Here is a 13,587-nt window from a genome sequence, read left to right on the forward strand (position 1 = left end):
AGCAGGTATTGCAGCCAGAGAGCTTGTGTGCCCCATGTCTGTGCTGTCCCATTGTGGAGCAAAGAGGGATAAAGTAGAATCTGCTACAGGAAAGCTATGTGTGAAGTTGGGGGGCGGTTTGGAATGTTGCATAAAATAGTTGACTTTGGGATCTGCATTAATTCATAACTAATGTTAACTTTATTCTGCAAATGAAGACATGAATGGATCAGAATGAGAATGGGTCAGAATATTTCCTATGCAGAATATGATTTTTTAACCCTCAGATATTTCAAGGAATATTTAATTCTCTTTTAGACAATATAAATCTGTGTTTTTTCCCCTCTTATCTCTATGCTACCTAACTAGTTAGCAATGCATTATCCAAAGCTTAAATTCTCTCACCTTTCAGCTAAGTGTAATAAAAAAAAAAGTTTTTTGTTTTGAGAATATTATTATTTTTCTGTTATATTTTCTATATTTCTATTATTTTCTATTATATCATATCCAGTTTTATATTCATACATTTATTTTCTTGTTATTTTTAATACAGATATTCAATTAAAATACTATTAAACAGAAACCACTTAGCTAAGAAAACATGACATTGAGACAAGATTTACTTTATGATTTGGCACTTTGGTAGAGAGAATATTCATTGAAAACAAATGGCAATGTGTTTATACATTATATCAGTATATATGATTGTTCAAATAAAGTTTCCTGATATTATAAAGTTATTAAATGGTAAAACATTAAGGTATTTTGAAAACCCAAGAATCAAATCTATTTAGGAAAAAGAGCTTCTTTCTACACTTACCAAAAATATTCTTTTGGGAAAATGTTTTTTCCTCTTTAATCGCTATGTATTTATTTATATTTTAAGGGAGAGAGTTTATTAAATACTTTTTGAAAGGTATTGTTTAGACAAGTTAAGCTGGGTGAAGGATCATTTATTTGGATAAACATACACAAGCTCTCTCTATGTAGTATACATGCTTGAACTAATATATATTTGTATATACTACATGTCTCGGAGACTCAGTTTTCTTCATTTCCCAACAGAAATGAAAGCACACCTAGTGCAGCATAGTTGTTAGAATGACATGTTATGCCTCCCTCATTTAATATCACTTCCTAAACTCCCTTTCCTTGAATCCCATGATTTCCACATTTTCCTCACACTTGGAAATGGAGTCATGACCCAGTGAGTATGAAGTTCATGTGAATGAATGAGTGGGGTCTGACATAAGTAAGGTGGCAGGTACAGAGTCTGTCAAATTGGGGCATGGGTGCCCTTACTAAAGAGGGAGTTACTCTTTTTGGTGTCAATATAGTACCCATTGGGGCATAAAACAGGCACTAAGTGATAAACATAATTTTTCCAAAGATGTTATAAATCTAGACTTTTAGGTGAGTGTGGAATATAATGTACATTTTTAAATTTTGGCAATTAATTCAATATTTATAAAAAAACAGTGAAAGCTTAGCATAACATGTCTATAAACATAATGGACCTTTATTTAATTGTGTAGGATCACTGTTGTAAGTCATTACAAAAAGCAATGATAAAAATAATTTTCTTTCTAATGTTCCCAGATAATATTTACTTTGACTTTCTTATTTCAGATGATCATGCTTATCATTCTTTTAGCTGTCCCTGTTACTTCATGATAGATCATGTTATTTTCATGCCTCTTGAAACATTGCATAGGATTTGAGCTGTGTGTTCTTTGACTGCGCCCTCAAAAATGAGCAAGGAGAGAGTGACATATGCAGACCTTAAAGTACCCAATTCAAGGAAACAGAAGGGTAAAAGAGGTCCAGGTGATAAAATGAGAGGTAAAGGTTTTTCAGTTTATTTTGTTTTCTGAAAACATTATGATGTCAAATAATAAAAAGTACAATCATAATAATCATGTCTATACTTATTTGATATTTTATGTCTGGCCCTTTATATATCAATGGGCATATTTAAATGTCATATTCAATGAGTTTTGTTATCACATTGAATAGGGCCATTCATTTTAGTTCCAAAATGAATTTCCATTTCCTTCTAATTCTGGGGGTTTTGTTATGCTCAATGCTTACTATATATTTTGCTTTCTGATTTGTACAGAATTTCCATGGCATATTGTTGCTTTATCCCTGGGAGTTATGTGTGTTATCCTCCTGCTGGCAATCACAGCAGGATCTATATCTGAGTATCAGACATACACAGTTCTTATGAGAGTGACGAGCCAGAGAGATAAATGATATGTTATAACTACTGGATTTCTGCAGAGCCCGTGTAAATCATAAAGTCCTATACAGATGTTACTAATGGTGTTGATGATAATATTGATGATGATGATTTTATTATTTGGCTGTCAGTTTTTATGCTACACAAAAGAGGGTACATAATAGTTGTAATAGCACAGAATTTGGCTGAAATGCATAGTGTAGCTTACATATATATTCATCCTTATATTTTGTGTGGAAGGAGGTTTTCTATATAATCAAAGAATTGGAAAAAATCTTTACTTGGATATTACATTCCTTATCATACTGTAATACTGCTAAAATCACAGAGGAATAAAGGTTGATCTATTTTCTATATCACTTATATATTTCATATCAGTTCATTTTTTTTAATTTTTATTTTTTTTAAAGATTTTATTTATTTATTTGACAGAGAGAGATCACAAGTAGACAGAGAGGCAGGCAGAGAGAGAGAGAGAGAGAGGGAAGCAGGCTTCTTGCTGAGCAGAGAGCCCGATGCGGGACTCGATCCCAGGACCCTGAGATCATGACCTGAGCTGAAGGCAGCGGCTTAACCCACTGAGCCACCCAGGCGCCCACAGTTCATTTTTTTTTAAAAGATTGAGCAGAAAGCAGAGGGAGAGGGAGAAGCAGGCTTCTGAAGGCTGAGCTTGGAGCCCCCGTTACAGGGCTTGATCCCAGGATCCTGGATCATCCCCTGAACTGAATGAAAAGAGAAGTTTAACCTACTGAACCACCCAGGAGCCCCTATTGCATGTCAATTTGTACAATATCTATACAACACCTCCTTTTAATATCTTTTCTCTGATGTTTATTAAATCTTTGGTTCATTCTTTCAACACAATTTTGGCTCAGGAACTATGAATACTAAGGACATAGGAATTTTAAAAGTCAGTTCACAATGAGCTTAGTTTAAAGGGGAAGACTTTTTAAGTGAAGCAGTTTTTAAAATAAATATTATCAGTGATGGGGTAATGGCATGAAGATATCAGAGGGATGGGATAGTCCCTGAGATCAAGAAAGCTTTCCAGGAGATAATAATTGATATGATAAGAAGGTTAGGTAGGACTTAATCAGGAAGGTCAAGGAAGAGAAGACTCATCTAGGCAGAGAACAACATGAACAAAAGTACACACTGATGTGCGAGGAGACTTAAGTTTCTGGGCAAATAAAAGAAGTAGCTAGAAACAGGATGGCTAGGTATATAATTTATGATAACCTTAATATCATGTTAGGCAATCTTAGATTTGTTCTAAAAACAAAAAGGAACTTTGGGAAGATATTACAGAGGGAAAACAGGATTCATGTCCCATGAATATAGAGAGATTTGGGAAAGGTCAATTTGAATAGACTGGAAAGTGGGTGGGGGGACAAGACAGGAGGATATTTCAGGAATTAGGGTTAGTTAGAATGACTGAATTAGTGTCTTAAAAGAAGTGATGAGACATTGGGACCGTTTATGAGAAATATTTACTATGTAGAATTGTTAGGGTATGTCTTTTATTGATTGTGTGAGGGAGAGAAATGAATTAGTGATACCATTTGATGTCAGGCTATATACTTTGGCAAATATATTCCACTAAATGTTACAGAAAACATTAGGCTATGGTGTGTGTGTGTGTGTGTGTGTGTGTGTGTGTGTGTGTGAATAATGGTGAGGAGTGAGTAGCTGTGGTATATCAGTGGAGATGACCAGAAAGAATTAGATTGGTTTGAGTCTCTTAGAGTGAGCATTTGATAGTTGTCGCAGACCATCAGCATGCATATGGTAGGATTAAAAGTCTGGTGATCAAGAGTGATACCTAGATTAGAGATATAAATTGGGCTTTTATCAATTAATATAACAAGTATTGGTAAACATAATAGAGGAAAGCAGAAGCTAGACCATGCTTTACCTTATCAAACTAGAGAGAATAGATTTTCTAGAAGAAAAAGGGCAAGGAGGATGATTCTTAGGAAAATTAACATTTAGAATAGGTGGAAGTGAAAAAAAACAGTGATGCTTTGGTTAAAGAAGTAGGAGGGAATCCAAAACATTATGGCATCATATGGAAGGAGGGTAAAGATAGTCATGGGTTCCAAATGGTATCAGATGATCAGGTAAAATAATGGTCAACAGTATGCTTACTAAATTTGGCAAGAGAGAGGTCACTAAAGACATTTGCTAGAGTAGATTCAGTTGAATGGTGGGTATCATCAAAGCCTGATTGCAATGGCTTATACTTCAAACATTAGGAAGCAGAGACAATGAATACAGAAAATTATTTTTTAAATTATGGCAATGCAAAAACCTTACCAAGTTTTGAAAGTGTGTGGATCTACATGATCTCATACATTGTAAAGGGACTGTAAACTGATACAACTCTGTTTGGTATTAGCTCCTAAATCTGAACATGAGGGGCACTTGGGTGGCTCAGTTGTTAATGTGTCTGTCTTAGACTCAGGTCATGATCCCAGCATCCTGGGACTGAGCCCCATGTTGGGCTCCCTGATCTGAGGGAAGCCTGCTTCTCCCCCTTTTACTCCCCCTGCTTGTGTTCCCTTTCTCGTTGTCTCTCTCTCTCTTTCTCTGTCAAATAAATAAATAAAATCTTTAAAAAAATAAAGCTTAACATGATGAGTCACTCATTCTCACTGATGACTGGTAGTAGCAGAATTGGAAATTAAGATTCTCAGTTATGTAACAAACTTTAAAGAATTTTTCCTTTAATACTCACACACTTACATAGAAGTATATTTTATGCTTTTATATATTTTTTTATTTGTGAGTTTTGGGAAGATATTGTTATTTCTCTCAGAGTTGTTTAACTTTCCTTTTGCATACTGGAAGTAACTATCTAAGTTCTTGGTCTAGGTAAATTCAATGAATCAATTACAAGCTTATCCTAGTAGAGAGTCAGTTGCTAAATAAATACTGAGTACAAAATCTCACCTATGTTGAAATCTTTATTTGAAGAGTGGATGACATAGAAACTGGTTAATGTTTTATTTCAAGTTTATATTTTCCAATTTATATGTTTGTACATTTTATATTTTGTGTTTTATAAGTTTTATATATTTAAAAATGGATAGCAAGTTAAAGTTTTATTTTAAAAATCTGTTTCATTTTTGATACTTCAAACTATTTTAAACTACCATTTTCTCTGATTGTACTTTCATTTAGTCAACAACATTCGCTATGCCATTTTGGCTAAAATTAACAAGTCAGGAAATGACAGATGCTGGCGAGGATGTGGAGAAAGGGTAACCCTCCTACACTGTTGGTGGGAATGCCATTTAGAATTAGAGCAAGCAACAAGTATAATAATGTGATCTATGAAAGGCATTCACAACCGTAATTTTATAATATGGATTGAAGTTTTTCAGAAATGTCCTGCACACACAATGCAGAATAAGAATGACACGAAAGAAAAAAATGCTTCCTTAGGAGAGGTTGAAGATGACTCAATTTTACCACCTATTATAGGTACGTACTGAATACTTATACAATTTTTTTAATGGCATTATCCACTCTGTCCCATTTCAATACAGAATTTTAAAACTTTATGTTGTGTTTTGTCAGGTCCTTTAATTTTGCTCACCTTTTTATTTTTTCTTTTTTCTTCTTCTTTTTTTGAAATCAAATCCATTTTCTTTATTATAGCTAATATAATTCTTGACTTTCACAAAGTCATGTGATTTGATTATTTGAGTAATTCATGCTTTTGGATGACTTTTCGCCAGTACAGATCTCTTGGAATTAAGGATGTCTGCTCCAAATGGCTGCAGTTTATTTGTCCTTGTGAAGTCAAAATTTCTCAGTGCAATTCTAACGATGATTTGAGATCTGTCAGAGACAGTCCTAGGACCCACAGTTTGGCCAAAGAGCTATTACCAGCATTAGACTTTTGGGAAATGGGAAAACCACCTATTTTTTGGTCGTTCAGCCTGAAGTAAGCCAGAGATATGTGTAAAGTGCAGGTCTCTAAGAGGTCTTGTGGTTGAAGATCATGGTGGCTTTTGTTTTCAAGATGAAGACTATGAGTCACTTCAAGGAAATTGGCACTGCTGTGGAAAAAGCTGTTACTATTTTTCAAAAGAAGAGAAAACTTGGGAGGAGAGTAAGAAGTCATGTGAAGTCCTGAGTTCTAGTCTCATGAAGATTGATAATAAAGCGGAGCAGGTATGTCTGCTTTATTAAACTTGATTAAATGCTTATGAGAAGTTCTATGTCTTGAGTTAGGATCATTGTTTCAACTTTCCTCCCATATTATTTGGCCACTTTGTTTTGAAGCACTTGTTAATCAGTGTAGATTCTCTAAAGAGGAGATGAATGTGTAACATAGCCCTAGAAGAACCCCTGTTTTTTTATTTACTTATTTTTTTAAGTAGGCTCTAGCCCAGCCTGGAGCCTACATGAGGCTTTAACTCATGACCCTGAGATCAAGACCTGAGATGAGATCAAGGGTCAGGTACTTAACCAACCAAGCCACCTATGCACCCAAAGATCTGTTGTTTGAAAAATGAACGGGTGAGCCATTTTACTGTTAATCTTTTTATTGTATGTGTTGCATCTTCACATTTTAATATACATTAGAGAGTTAGTTTTTAGCTTCTCAGGGCTACTACAGGGCGAAAGAAAAACTACCTTCAATGGTGTGAGCAATGTAAAGTGATAATTCTCATTATCTGAGTTCTGTTGTTCCTTCTTGTTCAGTATTTGGAAGGAGTCACACTTGTAAGGGAAGGTGAGTCAGTTTCATGTGTGGCCATGGGAAAAAGGATGAAAAATAAAGACTGAATATACTGGAAAGATTCTTTAAAAATGAACTTTTATTTTTTTTCCATTTTATTTCTTTTCAGTGTTCCAGAATTCATTGTTTATGCACCACCCCCAGTACTCCATGCAATACGTGTCCTCCATAATACCCACCACCAGGCTCACCTACGCACCCCCCGCCCACAAAAAAGCCCACAGTTTGTTTCTCAGAGTCCACAGTCTCTCATGGTTTGTCTCCCCCTCCGATTTCCCCCAACTCAGTTCCCCTCTCCATCTCCCAATGTCCTCCATGTTATTCCTTATGCTCCACAAGTAATTGAAACCATATGATAATTAGCTTTCTCTGCTTGGCTTATTTTACTTTTAATCCAGAAGGGCAGAGGAAACATCTATTTTCTAGAAGAGACAATCTAGATCAAATTTGCCATTCCTTATAAAGTTTAGGACTATAAAGTCAATTGAATGGATTCTGTAGATTTCCTTCTAATAGTTCCATTTAGTCACCAAATTCCAGTTACACTGTTTAGTCTTAGCAATGTTCCTTCTAATAGTATCTTGTGAAGGATGAGTGAAAAGCCCTATGTTTGAAAAACGGCAACATCACTCAGGGGTTCCTGGCTGGCTCAGTCAGTGGGGCATGTGACTCTCGATCTCAAGAGTTGTGAGTTCAAGCTCCATGTTGGGTGTAGAGCTTACCTAAAATAACAACACAACAGCAACAATAATAATAACAGTAATAGTAAAATGATTAAATAAATAAAACAAAAAGCCCTATGTTTTCTTGTTTATAAAATTCTTATTAAAATAAAAATATGAATAAATCGCTTTTACCTGTAAGAAACAGATGAACTAAGAAATCACATTAAGGAGTCAAATTTTAAAAATCCAGCTACATCTTATTAATACCTTGATTCATTTCAACCTCAGTGGTTGTCAGTCTGTTTTGAAATGATTTGTTTTCTTTTCTCAGAAATTTATTTGTAATCTGTACTCTCCCTGTAATCTGTTATTTCCAATTCAGTGTTCTTCAGTTTTAGTCCTACCATTGAAGTTTCTAGGCTTCAAAGTTTCAGTGAAGCTTCTTATATTGTTATCCCTGTATCTCTGTGAACTAATCTAGAGCCTTTGAAATTCCTTGTGACTTCTGTCGTGGGTTAGAGCAAAGCTCTGTTGCATAGTCTATAATCTGATAGACTTGTTGTCAGGACCTACCCTGAAATACTGATGCATTATAGAAACCAGAGACAGACTTTGCTGCAGAGCAGCATTGCTCTGACAGTAATGGTTTAGGATTTTAGTCTTTTGTTATTTTCCAAAGTCTAGAAGTATAATGAAAGCAGTGCCTTAAATCCATTGATGCAGAAAAATGAGATTGGCTTTTATACAAGTAGTTATACCTGTAAATCTAACAAAAATATGTGAGTGAAAGAATCAATGAACATTTAATTTTAGTGTTTCTTCAGAGACCTGGAAATGACAAAGTATATTATATTTTATGTAATACTCATCCATCTTCCCTACTCTAAAAGATACACTATTGAGATTTTTTCTTATATAATTTAATTATAGTGAAAAGAATATTGAAGTCTGTGTGTGTGTGTGTGTGAGAGAGAGAGAGAGAGAGAGAGAGAGAGAAAGACGGAGAGGTAATAAATACATTGCTTTTAGGAAAGAACATTTATTTTTTGCTTTACATTTACCTTTTTAAAATAATTTTTACTTTTTATTAACATGTAATGTATTATTAGCCCCAGGGGTACAGATCTGTGAATCGCCAGGTTTACACACTTCACAGCACTCACCATAGTACATACCTTCCCCAATGTCCATAACCCAACCACCTCCCTACCCTCCCCATCCCCCCTCCCACCAGCAACCCTCAGTTTGTTTTGTGAGATTAAGTCTCTTATGGTTTGTCTCCTTCCTGATCCCATCTTGTTTCATTTATTCCATAAGGGAACATTTGAAGTGAATAAAATATGCCACAGTGTGGATAAGCTTCATCCATTCTCTAGATGATGGTAATTTGGGTTGTTTCCAGCTCTTGTTGTTATGAATAGTCCTTCATGAAACATTCTGAGACATGTCTCCCATGTGTCTTCTCTCTTTTTTTTTTAATGATAAATCATCCTATGAGTGGAATCATTGGTCAGTAGGATCTGTACAAATTCAATTTCATATGAGAATTCCAGATCATTTTTCAATATGATTTTTTTTCAGTATGATTTTAACATCAGTTTTAAAGATATCTTTGATCTTTACTATATCACAAACTTGGTGTTGTTATTTTTACTTTCTGCCAATTGAATAGTTGAGAAATATCTCCTGATCTATATTATATTGAGCTTGGCTCTTTCCTATTTATTGGCTATATGCTATATTTATTTGAAATGTGTTTCTATGTTTTGTCCATTTTTTTCTTACTGGATAATTTTATTTTGATATTGCTTGATAGAAATATGTGTTTGTTCTCTAAGATACTGCAGATGTCTCCAGATTTGAAGCTTGTATTTTCATATTCTTTAAGGTAGAGAGAAGTTCTAGGTTTAGTGCAATCCTATTTACCTATCTACTTTATCGTATGTGAAGTTTTTTTTAAAAACTCATCATGTCCCTTTCTGGGTATCTTTCATTCAGTCATAAAGAGTTGAGTGATTTGTTCATTAAATCCTTTCCATATCCATTTCTTCACTGAACATAGAGAAATTAGTCTGCCTTCTCCACTTATCAGAGTGGCATTGGAAGATAAATGTGTCTGGTATTTTACAAGTCCTCTGTGGGTGAGGTATTTTCAGTGATGTTATGAATAATACCTAATTCTCCTTTCCCACAGAACTTCATTCAATCAAAAATAAGATACAATTACTGGATTGGATTGTATAAAGTAGGAGCTAAGCATCCCTGGAATTGGTTGGATGGCACACCCCTATCTCAGATGGTGTAAGTTTTCATGTCACTGTTTTTCATTCCCTCTCCTGCTCAGGAACTGCCTGGTAGATTATAGGTCAAGAAGAGGAAAGGATCCTTGGGGAGTTAGGGAATATCTTGAATTCCATGTGATCTCACTTCTCAGCTAGGCAACCAAATGCAAATCTCAAGCCTCCAATAGACTCAAAGAGCATTATTTATTCCATGTTCCTCAATGGAGGGTCCTTCCAAACATGGTAAAGAGACATTTTGCTTTTGTATCTTTCTCTTGTATGTTCTGTGGTACTAGCATGTTCACTAGTTTGGGTGCAGGAAATGGTAAAAGTATAATGAGGAGAGAAAAGTCGTATCTAGACCCAGCTCTCTCTGTCAGTGCAACTTGTACCTATTTAGTTGGTGTCATTCAAGAACTAAAAAGAAAAGAGCTTTTTCCATTAAGTGGCTTGGTAATCTTGCATCTCTAATGTGGCCACTTAGTGTCTTTCATGTTATTATTTCACAGAAGTCCACATAATTTCTGTCTCATTGGTAAATCACATACATTTGTTGGTTGATGTCCAGGAAACTAGTTTAGAAAATGAAGTAAATGATCTAACTAAATCTAAGTAACATGGGGGACAGTATGAGAGACATTGGGTTATTTAACATGTTTGTTGATGGCTTGTAATATGCCAGGCACAGCTCTAGGCATTGAAACTACAGTGATGAATAAAACAGGCCACAGTATCCTCCCTTATGGATATTACATTCTAATGCAGGTGTGATAGTCCTGGTGGGGATGAATGAGGACCAAACAAATAGGCTAAGTAAATGATATGGCACATTAGAAGAAGATAAATGCTATGGAGTGTTGTGAAGTCTCTTATTTTTTTGCTATATGGCAGTGTCTTTTGTGTAAGAGAAAGAGATTTCGCTGTTTTAAATGGGATGGTCAGAGACAACCTCCTGGAGAAATGTTTGTACAGTTCGTTGAATGAACCAGCCATTTGGATTACCTGTGGGATGGCTCCCTAATAGTAGACACAGCTGGTGTAAAGACCCTGAGGTAGGAGTGTATTTAACATGCTTGAGGAAATAGCAAGAGGGCCTATAATGCTAGAACAAGGTGAACAAGGGGGTGGGGGAGATGTAGGTTAGAGGCTTAATGACAGTGGGGAGTGGTGTAGGACATCAGAAAAGTGTAGAACTTGGATTTTTCAAGAAAGCATGAGAAGCTATTAGAGGGTTTTGAGCAGAGGAGGGACAAAAACAGGCTTCTTGTTTTAGAGTGCCTCTGGACTCTCTTGAGATTACTTGGTGTGTGTTCTTTGGGGGAGGGAGCAGGGAGTCTAAATGAGGACGCAGGAGCCTGCTGAAGAGTCTGTTGTAGTTATCAAGTGGAGATGCCCTGACTTGATGATGATTGGTAGGGTTGATACTGGTGTAAAGTGGCCAGATTCCACACTTCTTTCAAAGATGTGTGAAAGAGAGACAAATCAGGGATGGCTCCAGGGTTTTTGGTCCAGAAGTTGTAAGACTGATGCTGCTATTAATGTTACTCGAGCATAATTGGAATTCAGTGTTAGATACAATTTGAATGACTCTATTCAACATTTAGCTCTGTATACACGTGTCCCACGGGGCATTGTGATACATGATCACGAAGCTCACATGAGAGGTCGGTGCAGGGAATGCAGATGTTGTACACAGCAGTGCACAGTGAAATAAGTAAGAGGGTGGAAGTGATTCTCAGGAAATCTAGGGCCCTTGGACACCCGAGTGCTTAAGATGATGATAAGATAAAGGTGAGATGAAGATAAGCAGAAAATATCATTGAGAAAAGTGCTTCGAGATACAAAAGTAAAACCATGAAGGGACAGGTAGGGTAATGGAATCCTTGTAAAGGAAGTACTACTGAAATAATAGAATTTAAAATGTTGGTGAGTTCTCACTGATAAATTTTCCTACTTGAAATTCCTACTTGAAAGAAATTACTTCTTCTTTTTTTTTTTTAAATATTTTATTTATTTGACAGAGAGCTAGAGAGAGAGCACAAGTAAGTAGAGCATCAGGGAGAGGGGGAGAGAGAGAAGCAGGCTCTCTGCCGAGCGGGGAGCCCGATGTGGGGCTCGATCCCAGGACCCTGGAATCATGACCTGAGCTGAAGTCAGCTGCTTAACCAACTGAGCCACCCGGGTGCCCCGAAATTGTTACTTCTTATCAGTTACATTCATGGACATTTGAAGGGAAATTAATACTAAGTAACATTTTTTTCCCTCAATGTTGTAGACTATCCCCAAATTTAAAATCCAGGTACCTTATTCTCATAGCCCATTTCACAACATTTGAACATTTTGTGTGGTGTGGAAAACAGTAAGCTGAGTCGGGAAAAGTGCACTCTGTTTTAACTGCATATAAGCACCCTGTATGATTAAAGTGAGGCTAGCATTTTAAATGTATACTCTGTGCACATTAATCTGAATCATAGTAAACTGGAATATTTTTATATGTAGTTACAGTATGTCACATAATGAATTTATTATATTTGGTCACTTTCCAGGAGTTTCAGGAGTTTTAGAAGAAGAATTTTTCAAGTGTACCCATCTAAGCTATGTATACATCCCAATCTCTACTAGTCTTTCTACTTCCCTATCTCCAAATGTCCACTGACATTTCCATTAGTTTTAGATACAATTACACTTCATAATCTTACAGCTATATGTCTGTCACACGATTTATATGTCTACTGAAATCATTGCACCTATGTTGTAAATTTGTGATACATTTTGCCTGACAAATGACTTGCTAAAATAAATATATTCTCTGATGCAGGAATTTCCAGCAGAATTTATTGGATATAAAATGTGGACACCTCAAGCCATCAACTATTTCTACTGCTGATTGTCAGAAACACTTTCGTTACATTTGTGAAAAGCTTTTCACTGGCCCTTGTTATTAAAAGAATTACTGTCATCAAATTTAATATTTTCTTCTTAAACAGCTATTAGGGAAAAAACTTAGGGTATTCACTCCAATTGGTTTACTCTGCATCATTTATTAAGGGTAATGATCTTTCAACCATTCCGCGGCAAGGTTAAAACACTAAAGATTTATAAATAGGAAAATTATACATCCAAAATGTAAGTTTATTGTTTAGAAATTTCAAAAGAACCATCCATCAGAGAATGTGAGACAAATTCATTTTGATTGAGTGTAAGGTTTTACATTGAAAAATAATTAATATGTCCTGATACAAGTAGGTAATTAATACATTCACATTGGTCAAAATAGGAGATACATAATGATGAACAATTCTCTTAACCTATCTTGTTCCTTATTCACCTAGTTCCCTTTTTAACAGCAAACATAAATAGATAGTATTCTGAAAATATTCTAGGGAAGTACAGCCATATGCATGCTATCTGCTAAAAAATGTTACATAACTATAATAGTATTACTTTTTTACATTTTTGTTTAAAAATATATCATGCAGTTTGTTCCATTTCAGTACATAGGAGCTACATCAGTCTTTGTAAGTAGCTGCAAATGTTTCACTAAGCAGATGTACCTAAAATTTATCTACAAGTTTTATTTCCAATGGATATTTAGGTGTGTCCTAGAGTTTTACAGTGGTAGAAAAATGCTAGAATGAATAGTACTTAACACAGTATCATTTGCCA

General features: G+C 35.4%; 1 protein-coding gene across 1 annotated transcript; it reads left to right on the forward strand.

The window, feature by feature from the left end:
• The first annotated feature begins 1,730 nt into the window (after window positions 1-1,730).
• On the forward strand, window positions 1,731-12,883 carry LOC125106961 (T-cell surface glycoprotein YE1/48-like). Its single transcript, XM_047741523.1, has 6 exons — window positions 1,731-1,821; window positions 2,099-2,211; window positions 5,608-5,707; window positions 6,252-6,403; window positions 9,834-9,940; window positions 12,740-12,883. The coding sequence occupies exons 1-6, from the start codon at window positions 1,731-1,733 to the stop codon at window positions 12,864-12,866; spliced, it is 690 nt and encodes a 229-aa protein (XP_047597479.1). The 3' UTR covers window positions 12,867-12,883.
• Window positions 12,884-13,587: the final 704 nt, after the last annotated feature.

Source organism: Lutra lutra, chromosome 8, assembly GCF_902655055.1.
Source record: "Lutra lutra chromosome 8, mLutLut1.2, whole genome shotgun sequence".
NCBI classification, from domain to species: Eukaryota; Metazoa; Chordata; class Mammalia; order Carnivora; family Mustelidae; genus Lutra; species Lutra lutra.